Source organism: Ixodes scapularis, unplaced genomic scaffold (genome assembly GCF_016920785.2).
Source record: "Ixodes scapularis isolate PalLabHiFi unplaced genomic scaffold, ASM1692078v2 PGA_scaffold8__174_contigs__length_109621045, whole genome shotgun sequence".
Classification (NCBI taxonomy): Eukaryota; Metazoa; Arthropoda; class Arachnida; order Ixodida; family Ixodidae; genus Ixodes; species Ixodes scapularis.
The window spans coordinates 33535791-33562914 of NW_024609883.1; the positions used below are offsets into that span (position 1 = coordinate 33535791).

General features: G+C 48.2%; 1 protein-coding gene across 1 annotated transcript in view; it reads left to right on the top strand.

Moving 5' to 3' along the window:
- The window catches only part of LOC8038371 (mediator of DNA damage checkpoint protein 1), a 434922-nt gene that overhangs the window by 384113 nt on the left and 23685 nt on the right, over nucleotides 1-27124 (top strand). Inside the window, exon 7 of the mRNA XM_042286646.1 lies at nucleotides 26329-26544. Coding sequence (XP_042142580.1) covers nucleotides 26329-26544 — 216 coding nt within the window. The remainder of the gene's footprint in view (nucleotides 1-26328; nucleotides 26545-27124) is intronic.

The window sequence follows — 27124 nt, forward strand, 5'->3', positions numbered from 1 at the left end:
TACCTCGACGCCATTATCCCCCACGTCGCCTTGTGATGCGCCGCGCATAACGCTATATGCAATTGAAGCCAGTCCAGTGCCGTGCAAGTGTCACGTGGCCTTCTGGAGGGGCACAGTGACATGCAGGGCACATAGTCTCGTGACACGTTCGTTGTACTAGATTGGTTGGGGTGGCTCGTAGTGTCTGCTGCACTCCATCGTAAGGTGAAGCTGAATACAGTCAGCATTGGAAGTAGCACTGAGTTTGCTGATGCAGTGCTTTGTGCTGTATTAGTGATACAGTGCTGATACAATGCTGCATTTGTGCAAAGTTGTCCAAATTTATGCTGCATCAGCACCGTTTCTAGTGTTGATATAGTGCTGCAGATTTACTATGTGTGAAAGTGCCTTAAAGGCTGACGAGCAGCCAGAAAGGAGGAAACTCTCCCTCCTTTCCGTTTAAAAAAGAGGGAAACTTTCCTCCTTTCTGTGGGGAGCAGCTCAGACCCACTCTTGTGGGGAGAGGAGGAGAGAAGAGTGCGAGAGAGAACTGAGAGGAGGAGTCTGGGATTGTTTTCTTCCCGACAGTAGATGATTCCATAGGTTGAAGTGTGTGCCTGGTTGTATCTTATGTTTTTTAAAGTCTATCAAGGCAATTGCGGGGGCAAAGCTGAATGTGAGGAAAGTTGCAACGACATTATGGAAACAGTTTTGCTTCAGGTTGATAGGCAATTCTTCAGCTATTTGTTTTGGGGCATTGCAGCTAAGTCTACCTACCAGTCTGTTAGCATTGGCATCGGGGATTAACGGGCTCCTTTTTTATCGATCGAAACAAGGGAGGACTTGTTGCGACTACTTTATGACTTCAGGTGTAAATGACTAGCCCCTTTCCGACCATAATTAGCTCGGCGTCTTAGAGAAATTTTCAGTCAGCTGAGCTGACCTCGGAGTTGGTGAGGGCTTTGCACCCCGGTTATTGGAATGGCTTCAGCCGGTCTCCTATAACTTTACCCAGATAGGGCCACTAAAGAAGCTGTGTTTTGAGCACAGGTTTCCAAACTGGATTCCTGTACCTGTTTCACCTGAAAGGTGCACTAAAGTCATTTCAGAGATTGTCTCTTCTTGGTGATAGTAACTCATTCTACTGGATCTTAGCATTCCGGAAATCCAAAAATTATGCTGGTGCGACATCTATTCCCCTACTATAAATGTGATCGAAGTTCGTGCCACGCCCCTTTCTGAGTGGAAAAATCTGGAGCACAGAATTCAGCGGCGGTGCTGGCGGCGTGACAACGGGCGCGCGTCAGCCAATCACAAGCTGCCTTTTCGAGAGAAGCGGCTTGCGCCTGGCTGATGTGTGCATATCCAAGCCATCCATGCAGTGTGCAGCGAGAAGAGGGAGGAGAAAAAACGTTTTCTAAAAAAAATGAAAAATAAAAAAGCACTTACACGAACTTACATTGACGTGCATAAATCGAAAAGGAACAGTTTCTTTATTTCACGACACACGACATGTGATGCAACATTTCCACAAAAACCTAGATTCCATTCAGTGAGACTTCTGGTGTTGAACTGAGCTCGCCAAACTGCAGACATCCACATTCAAGCTACTAACTGCAAGTCGCAAACCATTGTGGAAGTTCTCGTCAGTCATTCGTGAGCGCATGTTGGATTTTATGCACTTCATTCGTGAAAAAGTCTGCTCGCCGACATATGTGCTCCCGAACACTGTAATCATGGTGGCTGCGAGTCTCTTCAGATTCATGAATGTAGAATCTGCAAGACCAGCATAAAATGTAACAAGGTCGTTTTGCTTCAAATGCGCTCTTCAAATCATTATCTGTTTGCAGATCGGCCAGCTCTATCTGGTAACACTCTCGCACCTGGCTAAGATCTGCATTAAATGGATTTTGAAATAAACAAATGTCGCTCGAATGCTTCGCGAAGTCCGCAAACCTAACTTCCAAACTCACTTCTCAATTTGTGCAAGATTTCGCTGAGTCATTCCGTGGGAAGTGACGTTGCTGTCTCGCCTGCAAAAATCTTGCAGCAAGGAAAATTATAAAAATTAGACTCTCTAGCTTGGTTTTGAAAGAGACTGAGCTTCATCTCGAAAGCTCTCATGTCTGCGAGCATCCCGGACACGAGTTTCTCCTTCTCTTGTAATTTTACATTTAGGTCATTCAGGTGCTGAGAAACGTCAGCCAGGAGTGCCAACTCTCACACCCAATCATGATCGGCAAGTTCTTTGAGAGGTTTCCCTTTCCCACGAAGAAACACTGCAATCTCCTCATGAAGCTAAAAAAAACGTCGCAAAACTCTTCCTCTGCTGAGCCATCGAACTTCTGTGTGGTACAGGACATCCCCATACTCAGCCTCTGTTTCCGACAAGAACTGTTGAAATTGTTGATGGTTCAGTCCGTGACTGCGAATAAAATTGATGGTAGGTACGACTACCTTCATCACGGACTCCAAGCGCATCACTTTGGAACACAGTGATTGCTGGTGGATAATACAATGAAGATGAATGGGAGCAACAACGCCCAGGCGTGTCATTCCCGAGTTGATGCGTCTGATGACACCCGCTTTACAGCCAATCACGTTTCTTGCGCCTTCAGTCGTTACGCTTTTGAGGTTTTCCCATTTTAGCTGCAGCATTTCCAGACACTCGCAAGCTTGTTAAAAATATCTTCTCCTGTTGTTGTGCCCTTCAGGCTTTCTAGAGCAGCCAGCTCCTCCGTCACTTCAAAACTGGTTTCGATTCCCCGCACAAAGATAAGCAACTGAGCAGTATCAGAGACATCATTGCTTTCGTCAAGCGCCAAAGAGAAGCACTGGAAAGCTCGGGCTCTATCCTTCAAAGTACTCAACGACTGTTCACCCACGTCTTAGATTCTCCTTGTGACAGTGTGGGCCGACAGACTAAGCTCCTTGAATACATTCTTCTTATCCGGGCAAAGATTGTCAGCCACTGTCAGCAAACACCTTTTAACAAACTCTCAGTCTGTAAAAGGCCGCCCACTCTCTGTGATCTACTTGGAGATTGGGTAGCTGGCCTCAACCAGAGCCATCTTCTCCTGGACGTTCTTCTTGAAGACGTCTTGCTGCATGCCCAGGCTCTTCTTCAAACTTTCGATCCTCGCGGCTCTGGCTCCTGACATCAGAAAGTCGTACTTGTCGCGATGGTGGGACTGGTAGTGTCGACGCAGGTTGTATTCTTTGAAAACTGAAAGCGCTTCTTTACAGTTGAGGCATAACGCCTTATCCTTATGTTGAACAAATAATCATTTGCCCACGGATCATTGAATGTCCGGCATTCCAAATCTATTTTTCGCTTCTTGCCGCATTTAGACAGTAACATGTTGCAGACGAACAGTCTGAAGATAAAAAAGAAAGAAGCTAACCTGTTATGAAGGCGAATTCTAGAAAACACGTTTATGTGAGCAACAGGTAATGTTGAAACTTGCTTTTCAAGTTGTCGATAGGGCCCTTGAGACGACCGGACTGCCCGAACAGACGCAAAGGAGTGACTGTTCTATTGAGCCCAAGCAAAATGCGCACCATTTTGCCCTCAGTGGCTTTGTTCTGATTGGTCGTGTAGCAAGTATCCAATCAGAATGAGTTTCGCAAGTGACTGTCACAAAGACAGGGACCCCAGAACTGGGGGGGGAGAGGCAACGGGGGCGTGAGCACCCGCTGACATTTCCCTAGGGGTGCTGGGCAATATGCAGAGCCCCCGTGCGTGCGTACTGAACAATGCCTGCACCCCCCCCTCTCCCCCCTGTGTTCCTGCTGTAGCTCAGCTCTGTCAAGCCACATACTTGGCTAAGGACAAGAACGTGACTCTGTTTTGAATACGGCTGGTTACCCACCGAATCGCGGCACAACCTTCGTCCGTGAAATTTCAGAAAAAAATTACAAAGTAAAGCAAAGTGTCAGGAAACCACGGACGACACGGCAACTCCGAGAACACAGAGAGAAAAAGTAAAAGCCGGCGCCTGCGGCCTGCATATACTATCATGGAGATCTCTCTTTCCCTGTGTAGGGATGGCGTGAAAGATCCCCTCTGAGAGGTAATAGCTTTTCGACCCCGCCAGCCTTGGTGCTTTCCAATAGACTACTTCCATAAAGCCTAGCATGCAACACGGCGCGCGTTGCACTCTGGGAACTAGTTGGCCAGGGGGGAGAGTGGCATGGTTTCGGTTTCGATCGACACGTCGACAAGAGATTACACACAGAGCGTGGACTATTAACGGCCGTTATCTCGTGTTTTCTGGTCCCTACAGCATCATTTGTGGTCTCTAAACTAACCTAAATGGCCAGACCTCGAAGCTTTAGCACAAGCCCGAGACGTATAGCTTGTCTTAACACATGCTTGTTGTATTTTTGTACTTGAGACTTCCTGTTAGCGTTTCAAGGTATGTGGACGAGCCAGTGCTGGGAATGTCGACCCTGCGAAGCTCGGGGATCTTGCTTGTGTCCGAATCAACAAGCTGTAGCAACCAATAAGTATGCACACATCAAGCTTGCGCCTTTACATTAGTGTTGTTGATTAGGAAGTTTGTTTGTTTCGTGCGTTCATAGACGGAAATATTACTTTTTGCAATTACTGTTTTCTTAATACGCCTGTGTACGCGAGGTAAAACTCGGAGGCGCCACTGAAAAGCTCAATTATAACGCACTTCTTATCTCTTACCTGTACTGACCCACAGCACTGCACAAAGTAAAGTCTCCACCCACTTGCATTATACTGACATTCAACATTGCGTATGCGTGTAAATTTATCCTGCCCAATCGTATAGGCACATTCGCACATACAAACCGTTTTAAGAAAGCAAAAGTCGAGCACTTGTGTGAAAAATGTCACACCATTCGCCAGAAGTACGCCGGACGGGCATGAACCCTTATGCGGTGCGCCAAACGAACGAAATTATTCAAAGTGCATTTGACGGTCGCTAATGGCCATAATATTTGTTATGTGTTGGCTTTCTTCCTGCCTGAGTATGCCGATATAATTTCAGACACACCGTTCAGGCACAGATCTTGGGCGTCAGGAAAAGCTCGTCCAAAAAGGCTTAGCGAGGAGTAGGGGACGCTTGTTAGGGCCTCTGTCGTAGCTAGCCGATCTCAGCGTTTGCGAAAACTTAATCTTCTATCAGCATAAAATTTGAGTGGGAGATATATGATGACACGAGGAAGATAGAGTAACTTTGGTGCAGTAGTGAGGTTGAATTTATTGCATTTCCTTAAAAGTTCATGCGTCAACGCTGGGCTCAACTTTGATACTCCTGTGAGGATGCGGCTTGCTTTTCGCCGAATGAAGTAACAAGAAGCGCACGTTTGGCAAAAGAAATACGTCTAATGCTCCAGGTGACCGAATTTCACTTCTAGTTCACTGGTATTAGACGGGATTCTTGAAATTGAACTCAAAGATGCACTCGTTGGGTGAGGTGACTAAGCCACGTCTTACTATGTTTGCATACGCACTCATAATGTCCGGTGTTTCAGGAACCAAGGAAAGTGTCCTGGCCTTCGTTTAGTATCGCTCAAGAATGAGTGTATACATTCGTAAAAAAGTCAGGTAATCGAAAACGCAAACAGCGTGTTCGTTCGCGGCGTGATAGCATGAGATGAATCTGCTGAGTCGAAACCGAAACTGAGTGGCCAACTAGTTCCCAGAATGCACTGCGTGGTATTTCGCTGCAATGGGGCGCGTCGGTTTTGGAAAAAGTTCATTAGGAGCTCCCCGATGTCTCATCCAGCTTCGACGACTTTTCGGAAGGCGGCATCGGTCTTTGTGCTTTGTGTCGCGAGCCCCGCTAACCGCAGAGCACGGTGTACCACAGAGCAGTTCGCCGTCCCCTGAGCACGGGTGAGAGGAGCCCTTGCCAACAAGGTCACTGGGTCGGGAGATTGGGGAATGCCCTCGGGGCATTGTTTACATCCGGCAGAAAGGGAAAAGATGAGCCTCCACGGCCTCTCTGAGATTGGTGAGGGGAGGGGAGAAGGTCAACTGCATTTATTTATTGTTTTTTTTTTTTAGCTCACCGGCGTTGGGGGGGGGGGGGGGGGGGGGGGGGCGGGAGGGCTGGGAGGTGCGGGTCTGATCCGGCCCGCGGGCTGCTGGTTGCCGACCACTGGTCTACGTCGATACTGAAAATCGCAAGCAGAATCGGACAAAGTGAATTAGGCATAACAAGTCAGTGATGGTCACTGGTCACAATGATCAACATCTCCTTGTATCTACTGTTTACATTGGGCCTGCCTACCAACCTTCAAATTTAAGTCTTTTGAGGCCTGCACTTACTTCTTATCGCAAGTACCGGGCCCAATTTGGTCTACGGGCCGGCGTCGTCTAAGATGGTAGACGACAAGTATAAACGTTTGAAAGAGCAGACGACGGTTCGAACGATCAGGCGGCCGTTTGAACTTGAAGACGCACTAAACGTGGCCCGCAGGGGGTCTGCACAACTTTATGGTTTTCTGGTGTTCATGTTGGAACCAAACAAATAAATCTTAGGACCACAAGTATCCGTGAATTCAACCCAAAGTGCTTCCCGCCCAAGCTATCGTTGTCCGACGGCGTCTGCTTTTTCCTTTTCACGGCAGACATATCCACATTCTTGGACCAACCGAGCACGTGAAAACTGACCTTCAAACCTTTCTCGACACTTTTGGTACGGCCCCAGTCTTGGCGTTTTGACGAGAAGGCAGGTTTCTGTCTGGTTCCTTTCAAAACAATGCAGTAATACACGTCTGACATGGGGACTTCTGCCCACAGCCCCAGACCGGAAGTGCGACCGACTCGCCACCACCACGCCGTGATGTCAGAGTTGAGTTTGTGTATAATTCGATCGTTATCCCTGTGCATGATTAGTTGCATCTCAAGTGGCTAACCCGGCAGTTATTTCTAGAACTAAGTTTTGGTTTAACATAAAATCCCGTAAGGGCAGAGACGGACTTGGCATTTTACTGCCCTAGGACCCCTTTCACAGTGCTGCCCCTCCCACCCCCTCCCACAAACCACCGCTCCCCATGGCCATGGGGTATGGGGGGGGGGGGGGGGGGGGGGGAGGGGTGTAGGGGTGGCATAAGGCAGTTGCTTAGTTTGGAGTTAAAATTTTCAAAAGTTGCCAGATTTGAAGCTAGAATTCCCAAAGTAGCTAAATTCAAAGCTAGATTAAAAACAAAAAGGATTTAATTTGGGGGTGGCCACAAATTGGCCGCCCCCGAAATTCTGCCACCCTAGGCAGCTGCCTACTCCGCCTTTTGGTAAGTCCGCCCCTGCGTTAGGTTGCTCACTCAAAGTGATTCGTCAAATGATGGAGAACGTGAGGGGATGAGACACTCGGGGTGTCTAGCGACCGGGAAAACTGGAAATTGTCGGGGAAATTTTAAATGCCAAGAGAAATCGGGGTATTGTCAAAAGGTTAGCCCCATCAGGAAAACCGAGTCTGAAATGCCATCGAGTGCCCCTAGCAAAGATTTGAGTACCTAGGCTCAGAAAAATAGGCAATAAATTCTGCTTAGAGTGGAGCGCGGGCTCTGATCTCTCGATATACAATGTGCTATCCGATGCAAAACAAACAGCCGACAAATCCAGTCCAAGCCTTGGATTAGATTGTGGTCACAAAACTAGGCTAGATCCAGTTAGAGCTACTAGATTTAGTAAGTAACAAATGAAAAAGCCGCAGATCCCAATCCAAGCGTTAAGCCGAAGTTTTCGAAAATGTGCATTTGGCAGCCATGCTGCCATTCGGTTATTGACGTGTGTGGTTCAGCGGCGTGTTCTCATCGTGTTTCCGGAAGTGGCCTTTTCTCTAACGATGTCGGCAGCAAAAAAGTGCTCGTTTAATCCTGACTGGACGAACCCGAATATTTCGGAATATGCTAGTTGGATTAATTTTGTGCAAAATGATCCTCATGGTCTTGTATATTTAACTGCCTCTACAACGGTCAAGGAATTTCACCTGAAATTGTCAGGGAAAACCTGGAAAAGTCAGGGAATTTCAAAATAATAATTTGCGAGACACCCTGGACACTTAAACTTTATGAAAAATTAATGGTAAGTGCAGGGGCGCCTGCTACGAACCACTTGACACAGGAACTGATATCGCGGACACGGCTAATTCGCATTTCGCAACGCGATAAACGCGCAGGAATTCGCTACGAACTTCTGCTTCACAGGAGAGGAGCACTGGATGCAGCAGATACATGTTTCATGGTGCAACAAACATGCGGAAACCGGCTACAAACTTGTATTCCACAGGCACCAGTATAGCACGCACAGATCGCAGACAAAAAAATGCAGGAACTCGCATGACACAAGAACTGACATTGCACACACAGATTGCAGACATAAATCCGGGAACCCACCGTGAACTCGCTTGTCGCACGTACCGGGACCGCAGATTGCGCGGTTGATGCGATTCTTGTCGGACATTGCGTGATGTTCGACGGGATGTCCGACGGTGGGCAATGTTTCAGAATTTTTATGTTGCGGGTATTTCAGCCAGAAAAACGGTATGGGCGATCTCGCAAGGAAGGGGCACCCTTGAGGAATTTTACGGTAGTGTCCTTTTAACCTGTCGCTGACTATAGGCAGGCAAACATGGGCAAAATGCACAGCTTAATCCTATAACCAGTCTTTCCGAGAAATTCTTTCTAGTTTTATGTCGGCCCATGTTTCTCTCTCACCCTCATTTTCCTTCACACTCGTAGCAAATTTGCTTTCGGCTACACAAAGTCTGAAGTGACCATGTTCTAAAAATACAAAACCATAAAAAATAATTTTGCAGGTTCACATTTCCCTAACTAGAAAAGAAAAAAAAAGTGATTTCTTGGCTCTCAATGCTGCTGCATGAGCTAGCAACATTAAATCTTGTGCGCACCAACGTAGACAATGCGGGACTGTGTTCTGATTCTTTGGAGCGTTTTGCAAGCTCGTCGACTTGCGACTCGACAAATGTCGTGCCACTCGACACCTGTGCGGGTTGTCCAAGAAAACAAATGTATTGTTTGGCGTCATCATTCTTTCTGGACCAGTGTCGTAGAAGCGCTCCGTTGCAGCCGGCTAGTCGAGCATTCAGCGCACGTCGCGAGAACGATGCTAGTATTGAAGGTCATCCTGAAACTGGTTTTTAAAGCCTCAGACTTGACGCATTTGTTAACATGCACGTGTTTACGTAACCTGGAAGTCGTGTTTACCTTCCAAGAAGCAACCAGATCCTTTCAAAATTGGATTTATCCAAATGAGTGTGCAGAAAATTTTATTTCATTTGGCAAGACTGTAAGCCATTGCAATAAGGAGTTCACAGCTAAACAATCAAAACATACAAAATAGAGGATTTTTTTTTTTAGATAAATTATGTTTTCGTGTTCTTACAGATCAGATTAAAAAGGGGAAGAAGAATGCACCAAGAAACTGAGAGAAAGGAGGAGATGAGAGCGCGCAGGGACGTCGGAACGCCGAGCTCCGATTAGAATGATTAGTGGATAGACCTAATGCCAGCTGCCTTTGTGTCCACTGCACTCATCAAACGCTTTCGAATGCGAAAGCCAGACGCCTGCGTTCCGCGTTCGATGAATGCAGTAGAAACAGACACCCTTTGTTGCCACTGGACTCGTTGAACACATTCGAATAAAAATGCCGGACGCCGGCGTTCCTCATTTTTAGACGTTCGACGAGTTCAGTGGAGACAAAGGCAGCTAGCTTTAGGTCTGCCCACGAATCATTCCAACCAGATAGCAACGTTCTGACGTCCCCTAACGCTGTCGTCTCCTCCTCTCCCTCAGTTTCTCGGCGCATTGATTTGTGTATTTGCACATTGCATGTCTAATAAATATTCTAGTGAAGGGAAGTGATGGAATGGTTTTGTTGGCTTCATGTAGATGGTGCCACAGAGGATCCAAGCAGTGATGTGATTGCTGCGCCAATTGCACCAAACTGTGCCAAGAGGCTAACCCTGCTACATCCTGCTACATTGTGCCAGAATATGCGTTATCTGCACCAAGCCTGCGGCACAAAAACAATTTCGGTCTTCTTTCAAAATTGAAACTAAACTGGGTACTGTAATTGAGCATGCATGTGTTATGTGCTGCAACGGCCGCCCGACATAAAATTCCCTGCATCAATTGTCCATCCGGTCTCTCATGGTTTTCCCGCAGTCTCGAGTTTCGCGCTCTCGTCGTCTCGTGGGTCACGTCTTGCGTCCTTGTTTTTAAAAATATTTTTTAGCGATAGTTGCAGGTGTCTGCAGACGCTTTGACGTCAGCGTGCCGGGTACCAGCCATGCAGTCATGCTGTGAAACGAAACCACGTGTTTGCGCGGCAGGAGTTGCACTATGAGCCGAAGCACTCGCTCCTGAAAGTAACGACCGTGGGAAAACTATTTGGTCCCTTTTTTACATTCACCATAGTCGCGCAATGTCGGGTGTTGCCTTCTCCACCTCACTGCAGATATGGCACTTTCTAAAATGAAACTAAGTACCGCTGCATGTTCATCAACATTCCTGTTCTTCTTTAAATTATGCATTACTACAAAAATCCCCCTTTAATTGAAAGACTGCTGTGTCAAAGTATTGATTACCTAGGTTTCTCTTGGTAGGCTTTTTTTCGAGAGGGACCCCGGTACGTAAAAAATTTGCGGCGAAAGAAAGTTGTTCAAGAGAAGTGAGCTAAAGCAAAGAAGGCAATGCCTGCATGCTGAACACACAGCACACTGGTTTGTCTCGAGTTCAGTCGTTGCAGAAAGTGCTCGAAGAACTTCTTGACCCTGACTTGCGATGTCTTGCATCGATGTGCTCAGGTACTTTGTTTGCCGACCTGACAAGTAAGCGCCGCTGGACCGTTTTTTGCTGTATTCTCGACAGTTACATTTTGCATACAATTTTGGGAATGAGTTAACGACGGAGCGGAGTGGCATGCTTTCGGTTTCGATCGAACATCCATTGTCTCCGCTCGCGGGACGAGGCACGTGCAACTGCAAGTCTGCCAAAGTTTCCCTCGCGTGCATGCGAACACTATTGCACGACAGAGGCGCCAGCCGGGACGCTTTCAATCCATTGTTTTACGTTTGCTTACTTTTGACGAAAATCTGGCACGTCGGAAACCAGCAAAACGGTGGCAAGCGGTTTTTTGGAATTGCTCGGCAATGCCTACAGCGCTGTACACTTGTAGGATGACTCGGCAGTAAAAACACATGCAGAGAGTTCCGTCACAACATGTCACATCAGGACACAACACAACACAAAAGGCCTTTCGTTTGTACTGCACTTAAAATAAATATTTTAATTTTTTTAAGAATATCTGCTCCAAAAGCCACTCTTGCTGCTCCAAAACACTGTTTTGGCTGCTCCGAAAGGTGCTCAAAAATGGCCTAGGCCTATCGCATCACTGTTTATGGAATGATTCTTGACAATGATAAAAGGCTTTCGACACATTTATTCATGTTTAAATGAGAATATTAATAAAACTTGGCTTTGAACTAAGCAGATAATTGCACAACACGCTAGTTTACTACAGTGTAACTCGTGACGTGATGTCACATGGCTACTATGGCCGCCGCCTATGGCTGCTGGTCGAGATATTAAAGTTTTTGCTTTTTGATTAAACGACGGAATTGGTGAGGTCCTAAGAAAGCGAGAGGGGGTGGCAAAGGGGACAGTCAAAACCTCTTTGCTTGTTATATTTCTTTTTTTTTTAATTTGCTTGAGGACTGCAGGAGTACTCTTGTTTACTGGAAGTGGCCAGTTGACTTCAACCATGTACACCTGGATTATTTTACCATTCTGTCGCCCCCCTTTAAAAGATGATGTTAGCTGTCGCTATGAGGTATTTTTGGTTTAGGCGGCACCATGCGACATGGCGGCAATGACTGGCATAATCTCCCGACTGCTGTCTGCCACGACTGTATCATGTGCTCTCCCGCCACCTTGATTATTGCCCCCCCCCCCCCCCCCCCCCCCCCCCCCCCCCCCTCCAGAACCAATATCTTGAATTTGCTCTCCATAGAACATAGAGCCTGGGACCGCCCCTGAGTGGAATTCCCGACATTCCTTGGTTATTAATCGCTGTGGTTTCTTTTACTCGTGCCAAGGTAAACGAAATAAGAGTAACACGCTGCCATATCCTTACAAATTTAAAGTTGTTGCACTGCCCCTTTAACCTCTTGACCATTTTTAGTTCTGAAGAATTTCAGGCCCTCAACCGCTTAATTGTTGTGTTTAAAATCAAATCTGTTGCCTTCAAAATCAAACTTCTTGCCACAACAAAAACTGAAGCAGAATGAAAAAAAAAATAAAATCGGTGCCACCATTTTTTGGCACAGCCGCATATTAAGCCGGGAGCGAGCCTACTTGCTCCAAACAAGTTGCGTGCGTCAACTAGACAAAACAGAAATGCTGTGCTCGTCCTGAACGGTTTGGGGATGACCCCAAGTTGACGATCTTGGCTCGTCCAAGAGGGTTAAGGGGTTAAAGGGGCCCTCCAGAGCTTTCTGCGATCGTCTGTTTATGTTGTTATATTGCGTAGTAGATGCATGTTAATATGTATACAAAGTTTTAGATTACAAAACCGTTTATTAAGCAGATGCCAGTAGAAATATATCAGGACTATTTTTTCTTGCAAGACAATCCCCCATTCCCTGCCCATCGCTAAAACTTGACCAATGGAAATGCTGCATCTCGCGGGGAATGCGAAAGTTATTATTGCAACACTTTTTAAGCTTGTTGTAAATTAGAGTTCGAGAAAAACGTAAACTGATTGTGGTGCGGGAAACATACGCCACAATTATTGCTCCAAAACCAGCGAACTATGTTTTCTCCCTGCAAGCTTTTTGCTAGGGGGTGATGCGTCGGCGCGTCGGCTCGTCTGCTTCCCGGGGAGTCTGCAGGCGTGCATTTGCGGGACACGTGTTCCTTCTTCCCGTGGATCCCGACTCCGAAGCCAGCTTTGAGATTCTTCCACTTCTACAAGTCACACTTTTCCTTGTCATCTGTGGAATGCGACTGCGTATTGCAGTCGCATTCCACAGATTTGCAGTAGCAGTGGACGGTGCGGTGCGACTAACGACGACTGCTGAGCACGAAGTACCGGGCTCCTTGACGACGGTCTGCGCTTGTTCGAGAGATTCCTCCGCGCGTCGGCGGTCGGCCGTGTTGGTGACGCACAGTGACGCCGGAATCCTTCGCTTGCTATTGGCTGATGCGTAAAGAGATGCTTCTCCCGTTTTCCGGGGTCATTTCAGAAAGGGGGGCATGCCGGGGACTTTCATAGCAATTTTAATAGGGAAATCCGCCGCGCATGACGGTAATTTTATGATTTTTAGGATCCTTAGGGCCTGTAAATTGAGTTACCGCCATAAATAGACCATCGCAGAACGCTCCGGAGGGCCTCTTTAAGGTCATCGCGAGACATCAGTATTACTACTCATTTCATTTTCTGTTACACGGGGTCCTTCCGAAAAATATACAGGGTTCTTTTTCACTGCAAAAATAAACTATGCGTCGCTGACCTCTCATTCTCTGGCCAAATGTAGCCAGATGCCAGAGTTTCAGAAAAAGCTTATTCAAAAGTTTTAAGTGATTTTCTGAAAATTTCAAGGGGAAAATGGGGCTCGTTTTTTGGTAATCAGCACCATTCAGCTCCATGTATTTGAGAGCTCTGTTGGCAGCCATTTTCAGATAGAAAATTTCAGGAAACAGTTACTGCAGTTCTGAAACATTGGCGTCTGGTTCGACCCGCTGGCGCTACGTTTGGGCAGAGAATGGGCGTTGGGCGATGTTTAATTTATTTGTGTGGTGAAAAAACTTTGTGTATGTTTTTGGAGAGACACCCTGTAGGTACTGAAAACTCAACGAACTTTAAGTGTCAGGGTGGCCACTTTAAAGCGAGGGGGAGCTGTAATGCACTATTTTCCTAGTTCTATTTTTTTCTGTTGTGTGGCATTGCCTTACTGTGGTTTGGACAGTTTTCTCTTATCAGTGGAGTTCATCGAAGCAGTAGCGTTGTTTTTCTCTTAGCAACTGAAGTGTTTCTTGAAGGTTTTCTCCGCTCTCCTCAACTTTCTTGATGAAATCTAATTGGCTCCCTGCCACCGAAGATAAAAGTAGATTGCGGGGGCACAGTCTCATGGGAACCTGTTTTCAACTTGCACGCATTTGCCTTGAAAAGACCTGAATTTCGTTGTTTTTGCACTGAAATTTTATAAAGCCGGTTGCTTAAACTCAAGTTCTGAATTTTTATATTACTTTACTATGAAAATAAGCAATTTCAGAAACCTAGTAAACATAGGGAAAAATTAGACGTTTTAGTTGCCTTTTTTTTTTAGGAATGTTATGTACTTCGGATACTTCGGGTTCCGTATAACAATAACACTTTATTGACACAAGCGGCCGGAATGGCAGCAGCCTTCCTGGGTGCGGTTCCCGAGTCGGCTCCTTCGTTGCAGAGCGGGTCGGTCTCGCCATCTAGTGAGGGCGTAGACATCAAGGAACAACCGATATTTGCAACATTTTTTTTATAGCAACTCACTACAATTATTCTAATATGCATTCCACCAGAAAAAGACCAAGCAAAGAACAATTATCAGCAACATTTCAAAACGATAAATTTCTAAAGCAGACATGCCTTTTACTTAATGGTGGTGCATATAATTCATCAGTAGTACCTCCAGTATAGACCGACACGCGGAGCGGCTCTGTTTACCAGCACGGCCGGAAGGCCGCGCATGCGCGGTAGCTATGTGGGCAAAAGCAGCCCGGATCTCCGCGTTTTCGCCATTGCGCTCTATGGCGTGCGCTCGTTGTTGACGTTGTAGGGACGCTTGTATCTTTATTTGTGCGTCGTATTTCCTCATAACGTGTGTCGTATGCTATGCCCGACTATTTGAGCTCGTTGCCCGAGCCTGAACGGTAGCGGTATCGAAACAAACTGTGCGTGGACGGCGTTGCCTACGAGGATCTGTACGCCGTAAACAAGGCCTGCTGGACTTCCGACGTAAAGTTGCTGCTATGGAAGTCGACGGCTCAGGTCGTCGTTTATTTAGTTTTTTCGCCAAGCCAGTTCACGGCTGACACGGTGCAGGCGTACAAGTCTCTCGAGGTCTACGATTACATCGAGTCGGTTTCCGCACTGGGGGGGGGTCAGCAGACTGGGTTTGCGGAAGTATCTGTATTAATTATTTGATTAAATACACAGAGCGTCTTCAAGTCAAGGTATGATATTTTTCATACCCTCATGACCACAAGGCATTACAACCAGTAAAGGTTTGTCCGTTCTGCAGTCTTGGCGGTAACAGGTTACAAGTAACGGCGTTACCAGGAACGCGTTACTTTTTTCAGTAACGTAGTAACCTCGTTACGTTTTCGACACAGTAACGGATAACATACTTATGTTACTATTTCAAGTAACGTATAGTTACGTTAGTCGTTACTACTTCCCAAGTCTTAAAGAAATTACACTTCGATTGTTTCAGTGTTGAAGGCGTCAAGCCATGTTTTTCTTTGCGTTTTTTTCTCGTAAGTTTAGGTGAAACCGTAGAAAGAGATAAAGTAATTATGTTCAGTTTCTGCATGAACATAATGTTTCTTGATATATGACCTGTAGTATCGTCAAAACCGTAAAATGTGTTATATCATACTTTAAAAAAGTAACGCAGAAGTAATGTGCCTTACTTTTTATCGGTAGCGGTCACGCATTCTTTTTATTTTTAGATAACGTAGCTCAGTAACGCGTACCTTCTATTCTAGTTTTTTTTTGCGATGCGTTTTTTTTGCGTGTTTATGACTGCAACTTGCATCGTTTTAGACAATAAAAAAAATACAACCTTTGGGTTGTCACTGCCCCTTTAATTAAGATTGATTGAGTTAAAAAGCAGGCTTTTCCAAGAGGTGTCGCCTTTAATGCCATTCTCGTTTTGGGTTTTCAAGTTTTGACGTAGCGTTTTTTCAGGCAGCCACCGAGGACAACCAAGGGTCTGACACCTGCTCGGAGTCGCTGCTCACCGCCATCCAGATTCCTCAGGTGGTGTTTCGTTATTTTTTGCTTCTTGCTTCACCACCGCATCAGTTCGTTCTTTTCTGCGCGTAAACAACGGTCAAGGCTGCCCTAGACGCATCTCAAACTGGTGCGCTCGGTGTCCTCTTCCGCCCACGCGTGGAAACGGTCCCGAAGTGGCGGCAGACGACCTCGCAAAGGCCGGAGTGTCGCGCAGTAGGACGTCTCGATACCGGCGGTTGGCTGTAAAAGTTTCGACAAAAAATGAAAGACGTTTGCAACTCCCTGTGACGCCATATTAGAGCGCAGCTCTTGAGGAGGAGGAGGGTACGAAGGGGAGGGTATGCCCCTCCTTCTCATCTGTACCATCTCCTCCTCCCCTCTTCCTCCTGTGCTCCTCCCCTCCTCCTTTTTCCTCCCCTCCTCCTTTCTCCTCCTTCTCCCTCCTCCTTCTCTCCTCCTCTGCCATCAGCATAACCACGCGTTGAATTATGGGACGTCTCATGTCTCACGGCTTCACGGGTTACGCCGTCGCCGTGGAGACGTTTCCCATAACGTGACGTTTTCCTTAATGCAACGCGCGTTGCATTATGGGAAATGTCACGCTATGGGAAACGTCCCGACGGCGACAACGTAACCGCGCTTTGCATTATGGGAAAATGTCTCATAAGCAATGCTTGGCTACGGCGACGGCGACGCCGCTCAAATCGGAAACGGGCGCCTAAGAGGTGCGCTCTAAAAGCATGAGCAAACCCGAGTGTTGCCGTCGTTGCGGCATCCCAACTGCTGGCCGCCGAAACTTCCGTGACCGTCAAGCTGAAGAGCGACGTTCGGCAGAACGGGCGTCTTCCACAGCCACCACTGCTGCTGCGCTGCTGCCAGGTTCACGGCCGGCGACGGCGTGATGCTTCTACGACATTGTCAAGCGGAAAGCGGGAGACTCTTTTTTTTTTCTTTTTGGACACGGTAAACACTCTGGTCGGAGACGCATTTCGGGCACCATGTCTACGCGGAGCACAAGTTTGTCCGCTTTTCGAGCAGTGTTGCGGAGTTACCATTCCAGAATCGGAATGATTCCGGAATCGTTTCACATTTTTGGGGTCCCGGAATGGGAATGGAATGCCGGCAGTGCTGGGAGGAGAGGAATGGGTATGGAATTAGATGCTTTTTGCCCGGAATGGAGTGGGAATGGAATGGGGGGTTCGGTTCTTATGCGAGCTCTGTCGATTATCATCTAGGCCCTACACTCTAAAAAATGGGTGTAACCCTTACACCCCTTCTTACATATAGGACACCCCAAAACTTAGTTCGCCGTACAGTGCACTGTCATCAAGCCGACAGCCCCAACTTTTTCGAGAGGTGTGATGACGACGCGATTAAAGATATTAAACTGCTTAAGTATGCATAAAAGTGTACAGAGAGAAAACACTGAGGTTTTGCAGTAGGGCCAAAAAAACCACAATAACTTTTCTTAGTCAGGTACATTTACGTAAGCTATTTTAGTAAGTTGAATAACTTGGCTATCAAGCCGCTAGTGAAAGTTGGTAACGTTGGTTGAACGTCAGTGCGCTGTATGCCCAACTGAAGTTTAGGGGGTTCATATGTGTGACAAAGGATGTAAGGGCTACACCCCCTTTTTTTCTTAGCATGTAGGGGCTGATGGCACAATTCGCTAGTGCATGGTAAGTGGCTCTTGAAAAAGCATCATTGCATTGGAGGTGATTGACGGCTTGATTGTCTCGCTGGCTCATTCTCCTTCGAAGATGAAAATTGCGCTCCCTCAGTGAAGCAACAATTCTGAATATATTTGTAGACAGACAAGGTTTATTGGACCAAACAATTTCTTATACATATAAGATTTTTCACTAGGGCAAGATAGCTTCTTGTGCCACGCACAAACTAGACATTTTTAAGGCCTTATCAAACAAACTACACTCTAACTATGTGTCTGCGAGGGACGCTCTGTTTGCGAAGAAAATCGGTGGTTTTAATTTTCAGCGACTGTTGCGACTCGCAAGCTTTTTACGCTTCATCGCCTTTTTACGCTTGATCACGAGATCAATGTCTGCAGTGACACCAAGTGCCATGAAGCGCTTTGTGCGACCACCCTTTGGCTTAGTAGATTCAGTGCTTTGAAGAAAGCGTTTGCATACTTTTACAGTGGTGTCCGCATTTGATGTCGCCTGTTTTATGCTGCTTTTCTTCAGTAACCGAATGTGGCTGTCAATGGTCCATTTTCACATTTAGGACTTAGAAGAATGGAATGGTGGAGTTTAGCCATTCCAGGGGTGGGAATGGGCCCAGTGTCTCCATTCCGAGGAGTTGGAAGGAATGGAATTGTCGAAAACTCCAATTTCTTGGATTGGAATCGGAATGGAATGGGGGTGCCCATTCTGCAACACTGTTCTCGAGCAGGAGTTGCGGTGACGTCGGACAACACCGAGCTTCGATTGGCCTTGATTGGAAGGATGGTGGATAGACCTCAATGCTAGATGCCTCGACGTCTACCGGCCATTTTTTTCAATCGGCCAGTGAGAGCTCTGCATTCTGACATAGTCGCATCCCCTGCAAAGGAAGCGGACTCTTTTAGTAGTCTTTTGCAGGTTTAGGCTGCGGAACAAGCACCTCCCACAAAGTCCTCTGCTCGCCACGAGTGGCGGTTTCCTCCTCTCCACTCACCTTTTCTCCGGCATTTTCTTTGTTAAAGTGGAAAGAGTGGAAGGCTTTCTCAAAAGTGCTTGTCCCCGCTACTCTGAACCTACCACAAACTATAGTACATTGCCGCAGCGAGGAATTGGAAAAGAGATTTTTTTTTTTTTTCTGTTTGGAACGTACACTGTGCATCTGTGAAGTGGAAAGGTGTTGCACAAAAAAATATAATATTTGCATTGCTGCAGCTTGGAAGAATATTTGCTGGTTTGTGACTGTAGTAGTACACAATTTCGAAGTGTTTAGACTGTAGTAGTACTCTTTCAGTTAAAACTGTACTCCATTGGCTCATAAGCTGCCGGTGGAGCCTATGGGGAATGTCAGTAGTGCAGTCCTGTGCTCCCAGAGTATTCCCAGCTTCCTTTTTGGCTCAAGGATATGCATGTGCAAAACGCTGTTGCACTGCCAGTACCCGATTGGTCCAGCCATCTCATACCTTCCACTACACTGTCCGCTTTGGAACAGAGTGCCGTTCTGTGTACGACTTTTTGAGCTAAATTTAGCGGGAAAATATATTCGCAAAATTTAGTGAGGAACCACATTATCAACATTGTGATGTCGGTGTCTTCTAGTGAAGTCATGTCATGTGATGTCGCAGTTTTCCTACTCAATTTATTGAGAAATTTCTCAGCTAATTCTAGCTTAAATTTAGTGTCGCACAATCTCATATCGTCACATGATTTGACAGTGTCGCGTGAACGCTGTGTGCTAAGTTTTGAGGGACCTAAATCCGCTAAGTTTAAACACAGCAGCGTGACTGTGTGCTGCAGCGTACAGCGTCTCTGTGGTCTTCGCAGTTCATGGGCGGGACACCGTAAGCTATTGCGATTTTTTTAGTTGTCCAGTACTAACTTCCAACAACACTAACTCGCCGCTTCTTTTTGCTGAACAAAGGATCAGCAACTTGGCGACATCGGGGGCACCCCAGGCAACAAAGGAACAGCTGCGGACTCGTCAGGCTCTCAGACTTCCACAGTACCCTGCAGCAATTCCAACGACGGAAGCCAATCTGGCCTCTCGAAAGCTCGGAGAGAAATAGGCGACGACGGAGCAGCGGGCGCAGCTGCTGTTGCGTCCACGTCTGGCCCGCAAACCGACGCCACGAGCGAAGCGCAGTCAGGTGACGACTTCAGGCTGCCTCTGATGCCTCACATAGACTTCACACAGACCGAAAGTTCGGAGAGGGCTGACAGCGAACGGAGCGAAAGCTTTCAGGAGGAAGGGGACCAAGGCACGTCGAGTGCTTCCGGCTGCGGCAACAAAGGTGAGGACAGCAACGCCGGCATTACGAAAGAGCAGGAGGCATTCGCCTGCACTCCCGCTCGGTTATGCGCGGATGCAGATGGCGCAGTTGGCGAAGCGGGAAACGGCGAACTTGACGGCAGATCAGCCGTGTTGCAAAATGCGCCGACGCGGGATGTTGTCGTTGCCGACGATGCTTGTTTTGATGACGGGTGCGACGCATTCCGCAATGCACCGACTCAAGCCTATGCACCGACGGAAGTTTCCGCCAAGGAGAACGAAGATGGGGCTTCCTCCCACAAAAAGGAGGATGCGTTCCGTGACTCTCCCACCCAGGCGTATGCACAGATGGAAAGTGCTGTTGAGGATGATAATGATGAAGAGAAGGATGATGCGTTACGTAATGCTCCCACCCAGGCGTATGCGCAGACGGAAAGTGCCGTTGAGGATGATGATGATGATGACGGAAAGGATGATGCGTTCCGCAATGCTTCCACCCAGGCGTATGCACAGACGGAAAGTGCCGTTGAGGATGATGATGATGACGGAAAGGATGATGGGTTCCGCAATGCTCCCACCGAGGCATGTGCGCAGACGGAAAGTGCCGTTGAGGATGATGAGGATGATGCGTTCCGCAATGCTCCCACTCGGGCGTATGCGCAGATGGAAAGTGCCGTTGAGGGTGATGAGGATGACAGAAAAGATGATGCGTTCCGCAATGCTCCCACCCAGGCGTATGCGCAGACGGAAAGTGCCGTTGAGGATGATGAGGATGACGGAAAGGATGATGGTTTCCGCAATGCTCCCACTCAGGCGTATGCGCAGACAGAAAGTGCCGTCAAGAGTGATGAGGATGACGGAGGGGATGATGCGTTCCGCAATGCTCCCACCCAGGCATATGTGCAGTCTGAAAGTGCTGTTGAGGACAGTGATGATGACGGGGAGGATGATGTGTCCCATAATGCTCCAATTCAAACCTTTCCAGGGGCGCAAGATGTGGTCGAAGAGAGTGACGCTGAGGACAGTGATCGTTTCGACGAGAAGGACTACGCCTTCCGTAATGCCGAGACACAGGGCTATGCGCGGACGGAAGATTTAGTCGTAGAGAGAGATGCCAAAGACGGAGCTCGTTCTGACGGCAAGGATGATTCATCACGAAATGCAGCAACTCGGGCGTACAAGGAAGGCACCGGCCACGAGTCTGCTGATGACGAGCCCTGCAGTCCCGACGGCGAGACGCGAATAAGAGTCCGCGATTCTGAAACAAATGGGGCCATGCCCATTTTTACTAAGAACGACGAAGGAAAGGATGCTGAAGAGCCTTCCACGGCTGTGGCACCACGGCTGGGCCCTTCCACGAACCTGAGTCGTCTTCTGTTTGCAGACACAGAGCCGGCGGGCGACTCCTTCGTCCTGTGTGCAGCCAGCCAGTCGGACGGCGACCAGACGGACGACGAGGAAGATTTTTGTGCCCCCACGCAGATGGATGCCGCCTCCGCAACTCCCAAGGTCCACCCGGTCGACCTGAAACGGTCAACCCCGGTGTCCGTGAACGAGACTCCGCCGCTGTCTCCCAAAAGCGCCATCGAGGAGACACCTCCCTCCTCGCCATCCATTGTCCCGGAGAGCGACCCGGAGGATGCGGACGACAGCATGGTTACGGCGCGGCACTCCCTGTCACTCCTGGAGAGCACTGGCACGTCGCTTTTCCAGGACTGCGAGGAGTACGGGGACAGTGAAGTCATCTTGCCTGTTGTCGGGAGGAGTGACAAGAGGAGGGCACTTCTCAGCAGTCTCAAGAGGAGCGGTGGCAAGCTTGTCAAGGAACACTTAAGAACGACCCATAGGGAGGCGTCGCAGTTAAAGGCGTTGGAGGAAGAATCGGATTCGGTGGACGGCAACTTGGTAGGCGAACAGCGTTCGAAGCAATCTGGAGCTGCAAAGAAGCTGGAGTATGCTGGCAGTACCTCCAGTGCTCTTGCAATCCCCGAAGAAGAGTCCACACTGGGAGATGTGTCTCGGTGCAAGTCGGCGTCGGAAGGAGCTTCTTTTAGCGTACCTGGGGTGGCACCGCTTCAGCTATCTTCACTGGTTTCGCTGAACGAGGAGACGGCGGAGAGCAACGATGTGGTGCTTGACTCGACTTTTACTGTTGGAGGCTCAAATGCAACCGCCGATTCCAGTGTTCACTCGGCAGTGGCGGAAGACCATCGTGAAACAGCGGAAGGTGCAGTTGAAGAAGCTGGGTTTCAGGAAGCCGACAACAGATTGAGGGAAAGTTCTGGACCCACAGAGTTGCCGAACCAATCCGTAGATCAGACACGGGAGAAACATGAAAGTGTCTTAGACGAGGAAGAGATGCAAGTTTCCGATGTGGAGGACGTCGAAGACACAAAGGGAGTTTCCAGCGGTGTGGAGGCTGAGCCAGCAGAGCCATTGCGGTTGTCTGAAGAAGCAGATGTCAATGGGAGCACACTCTCCGAGGTGGCCGTCAAAGACGCGGAATCGGAACAGGAACCGAAAGTGCCTTCTTTGGAAGCGACTGAAGATGTGTTAGAGTCCAACCTGGAGCACGAAAATCAAACTGAGGCAACTCCACTGCCTTTTAAACTTCCAAAGTCTCCAAGCAGAACGAAAAACGCAGACAGTGAGGCTGCCGACAAAGTTTCAAAGATGACCAAAAAGGGCAGTGAGAAGAAAGTTTTGTTCAAGAAGACCGAGACGACCAAAGAAGTGACCTTAAACTTGGACGTGGTGCAACCTCCAACCAGGAGCCGAAGATCAAATGCCGGAGCCAGGATGAAGGAGTTTCTTTCCATCGAGAAGAGAACGGGAGCTTCGGGAAATTTCAGAGAGGACTTAGCGTCCCAAGAGGCCAACAAGAAGGAAGCGCCACCCGCGTCTAAAGAGCAGTCAAACGTGGAAGGCAGGACATCTAAACCACAGAAACGTGGTCGAAAAAGCACCAAGGAGCAGATGGATGAAAGCAATGAAGGCCAAAAGCTCCCTTCGTTGCCTCAACCAACAGAGGAATTGCAACTCCAACCATTGGTAAGTGCAGCGCCTGAAAGTTTCAGTGCTGCCAACCCTGCAGTTGAGGGCAAGAAGACTTACCAGCCGTTCTCAAGAGGAATATGGGACAGTCAGTTTCAAAGCACTCCTTACACGAGCGGCACCATAGATAGTTGCCTCTCGCAGGCATTCCCCACCTTCTCTCAACTCATGGTTGGAGCCGGTGACGATTGCAGAGCTGCCGACGAAGTGGATGAAGCGGCTGCCACTGACATGGATGAGCGGAAGAAGCCTCCGCAGCAGAAGGCAAAAGCGTCAAATGTGAGCATGGTTGTTGCCGATTTAGATCCAAAAGAGGTTCACCCAAAAACCATTGGAAGCACTCTAGGCTTTAGCGGGAAGATGAGCGAGGCTTCAAGTCGATCGGACACAGGTCCTGACAGATCAAAGAACTCTTTGGAGGCTGCAGTTGTGCAAGTGATGGATGCAAAGGCTGGTCATTCAATGCAAAGAGCCATGAGCCAGGACTTGGAACGTGAAGGGCCTCAGGACTTAGCAGTCTCAGAACCGCTCTTGGAAGATGCTGGCTGTGTGCCAGACTCTGATGAAACTCAAGATCTCGATGCCTTGATTCCAGCAGAATCGACTCGTCCCAAATGGGCCACAAGAAAGAGCACTCCTTTCGTGCCGTCCGGACTTGCGAATAAGCCCAATCGCAAGGTCAAACTTGAATCGGCGGAAGACGCTGGAGGCAGTGGGGACGAGTTCCAGGACGACTCGCAGACGAAGAAGGTAAGCGCTGCAAAGCAAGTCGTCGCCGCGTCGAGATTATCTCGGAACACCGTGAAATCTGCGCCATTGGCGACCACGAGCACGGTACAAGACAAGCAGCCTTGTACACCCATTAAGGAAGCACTTCCGGCCAGGCGACGAACACGGAAACAGGTGCTGGACATCATTGTTTCAGAGTCCAACGATTTATCCGCAGTCCGTGAAGCGGGTGAAAAAGAACTAGGGGATGCCATCGACGATAAAGAAAAGTCCTCGCGGCGGTTGCAGTCGAAAAGGGCAGCTTCGGGTGACGTGGAAGGGACTCAATCTTCGCTTGCATCACACAAAGTTCCCCAGGGAAAGCGCAGGAAAACTAAGGCAGTCTCGGAGGTCCCCGACGTAACTATTCCAGAACCCAACGTTGCCGGATCTGCGACCAAGGAAGTTGAGGATCAGAAGGGTACCATTCGTGGCAAAGACGGGCGACCCAGCTCGTCACTGCCTGGAGGAATTGTCTTGCAAGTGAAGGAGGCAGCCTCAGGCGAGTCTCGAGACTCCCAACCTACTCGAAGCTGTCGAGGACGAGGAAGAGCACAAAAGGTTGTGGATACCCCCGTTTCGGATGTCGTCAGAAACGTCTCGGAAGGATTCAACGAGGCAAGTGCTGTTGACAAGGACAAGAGAGAACCGCGCTCCGCTCGTTTAAAGGGAAGAACGGTGCCAGAAGCTGCATCGAGGGGATCTCAAGGTTCCCAATCTTCTCAAAGTTCACAAGGAGATAAAAGAACACAAAAGGCTGCAAATGCTCTTTTTCTGGATGTCGCAGATGCCGGCAGAGAAGAATCGGACGAGGCAAGCGCTGTCGACGAGAAGAGAGATCCTCGCTCTTCGCTGTCAAAGGAAACAACGGCGCCGCCAGTGGAGCAAGCTCTGTTCGGGGAGTTTCGGGACTCCCAATCTTCCCAAAGTAATCGGGGAAAGCGCAAAACCGGGAAGGAGATCCGAGATACCCGTGCGTTAGACTCTGACGCCACCGATGCCGGCACAGAGGAGTCCCAGGAGGCAAGCACCGCCGAGAAGAACGAGAGGCATTCTTGCTCTTCGCGGTCGAAGCGGACGGTGCCGCAACATCCGCTGAACCAGTTGCAAGGCTCCCAATTGTCGCAGGTCACCCGGAGAAAACAGAAGGAAGCTCCACTGCCTTCCCACTGCGAAGAACCCGGAGAAAAACAAGCCAACTCACGGGGTCGAAAGAAAGGTCTGGAAAAACGGCTGGACTCGTGCGAGCCAACAGCACTTTTCACGGATTGCAATCCTAGGGTGGTGATGGTGCCTATGGAGGAAGTTGTTGGCTTTGGATATTCATCACGAAGTAAGCAGACGGCAAGGGAGACGCCGGCGGCGCCGGTGGAAGGTCTTCTTACTAAGAAGGCAGTGGAAGAGGCCTCCACGACTCGTGGACGCCGAATCAAGGAGGTTGAGTCGGTAGAATTGCCGAAGCCTGTCCTCAGGGGAGGACGGCGTAAAGTGGCTTTGGTGGATGTTGAAAAGAAGCCATCGTCGAACAATGAGGAAGCGGAAGGAGTGGAGGAGGTGGCACCACCTCCAAAACGGCGGCCGGGAAGACTAGCCAAGAATGCTGCGGTGAAGGTGGAGGCTGCTTCCCAGGTGAGTTCTCTTGTAGAATTTGCTTTTGACTACGGTAGATGTTTTGTGCCTAATTTTAAAGCAAATTTTGCCGGTGTTTGTGGCTGTAAAGGTCAGCCACGAAAAAAATTTATTTATCGGCTGCTGCAGGTTCAGCACACACAGAGGTTGACACGTGTCATTTGGTAGTCAGATGTGTAACTTGTTTTGGAACACTTCCTTTTTAGTTGGCCACCGAGAAACTTGCAGAGCTAAGTGACTGAGATAACGAGTTACTATCGAGAGGGCATGAAAGTTCATAATTCAATGTTTTTTGTATTTTTTGTGTTGTGACAAACATGCCATTTAGTTGCACTGGTGATATAATAAAGTTTCGTACCAGCTGCAATTTTGCTCTGTCACTGGTACTCGTCATGGTCACACCATATGCAAGCTTTGGTCTTTCTAGATATTCTCATGCTTTGGCAGGTTTTTTTAGAATGGGAACATTATTGTTGACAGGGAGTAACAAAAACGGCTGGGTACTTTAATTTTTTTTTATTTTTTGGGTAGGCTGTAAAACAGGAGCACTACTTCCTCCACTCCTCGGTAGTGATAGGTTGTGAGGAAGCTTAGGAAGCACACAATACTTCATATCATTTGACTGCAATAGATTGCCAAGTGTCCCATTAAAGGTGTTCTTTCATATTAAATTATAGAAATTAATTTACAAAAGCAGTTAGTAGACATATTTTGTGGGGAAAGTCAAATAGATTAAGCCCTATTTAGATAAAAGGCAAAAATTAAATTTAAATTAAGTGCAAGATTTCATATTTGGTGTACGGTACATACTCGTAAATCATATGTGTGTTTCTCATGAGGGCTAAGAGGATCAGTTCGTCCTGTAAAATTTTATCTTCTGATTTACCCTCGTAATTATATTCCCCAAAGCAAGTCTTACGATATTTTTTTCCAATGTCCCCGCTTTGAAGGAACCCAGCACGAGCAGGGGCAGAAAGAGGGAAGGTCTCGCCCAGGACCCCTCCCCTCCCGCCCGCAAAAAGGGACGAGGAGGAAGGGCTGCAGCCACAAACGTGTCGTCTCCCAAGGCGGACGTTGGAGTGGCGCCAGCTTCCAAGGGCAGAAGGAGCTCTAGTCTGAAGCCCAGGGTGATGTTCACGGGACTTGCCGACACGACCGGTGAAGAGGCAAGTCCCTTGCTTTCGTTTTGGGCGTTGGTTTCATGCTTAGGCACAAATCTGGAGTTGCGTTGAATTTCAGAGTTGGAAGAGTCGCTCGAGAGTTTGCTCCAGTTTATATAAATGTCAGCTGTATGGTTTCTCCGAGGCAAAGCGCGGGCCTACGAATCCCTATTTTGGCGGGTTTCAATTGCAGCACAGTTGCCTGCAATACGACGGAGGGTTATTGCAAAGAAGTTGTGTGGTTTTCGGTTGCATGTGAACAGGGGTGGAACGGCTGCGCCATTTGCGCCATTTTGCGCCAGAGGCATTTGTCTGCGCCATCCTGCGCCATGTTGCGGAAACTGCGCCAAAGCCAGTACCTCGCGCCATTATGCTCCAAATCTCAAAACGTGCGCAAAAAAAAATTGTATTTTGTCTTGGTTTCGGTTTCTATCGACTCGATTGGCAACAATGAGCGCGTTTAGCTTGGTCGGCCTTGCAATCCTTTGTTCTGTTTATTCTCCCTGTGTATCCCGAATCGGAAGCGCGCACACACACACACACAAAAAAAAAAAGAAACTTTGGGGTTGCATTCTAAGCGCTACAC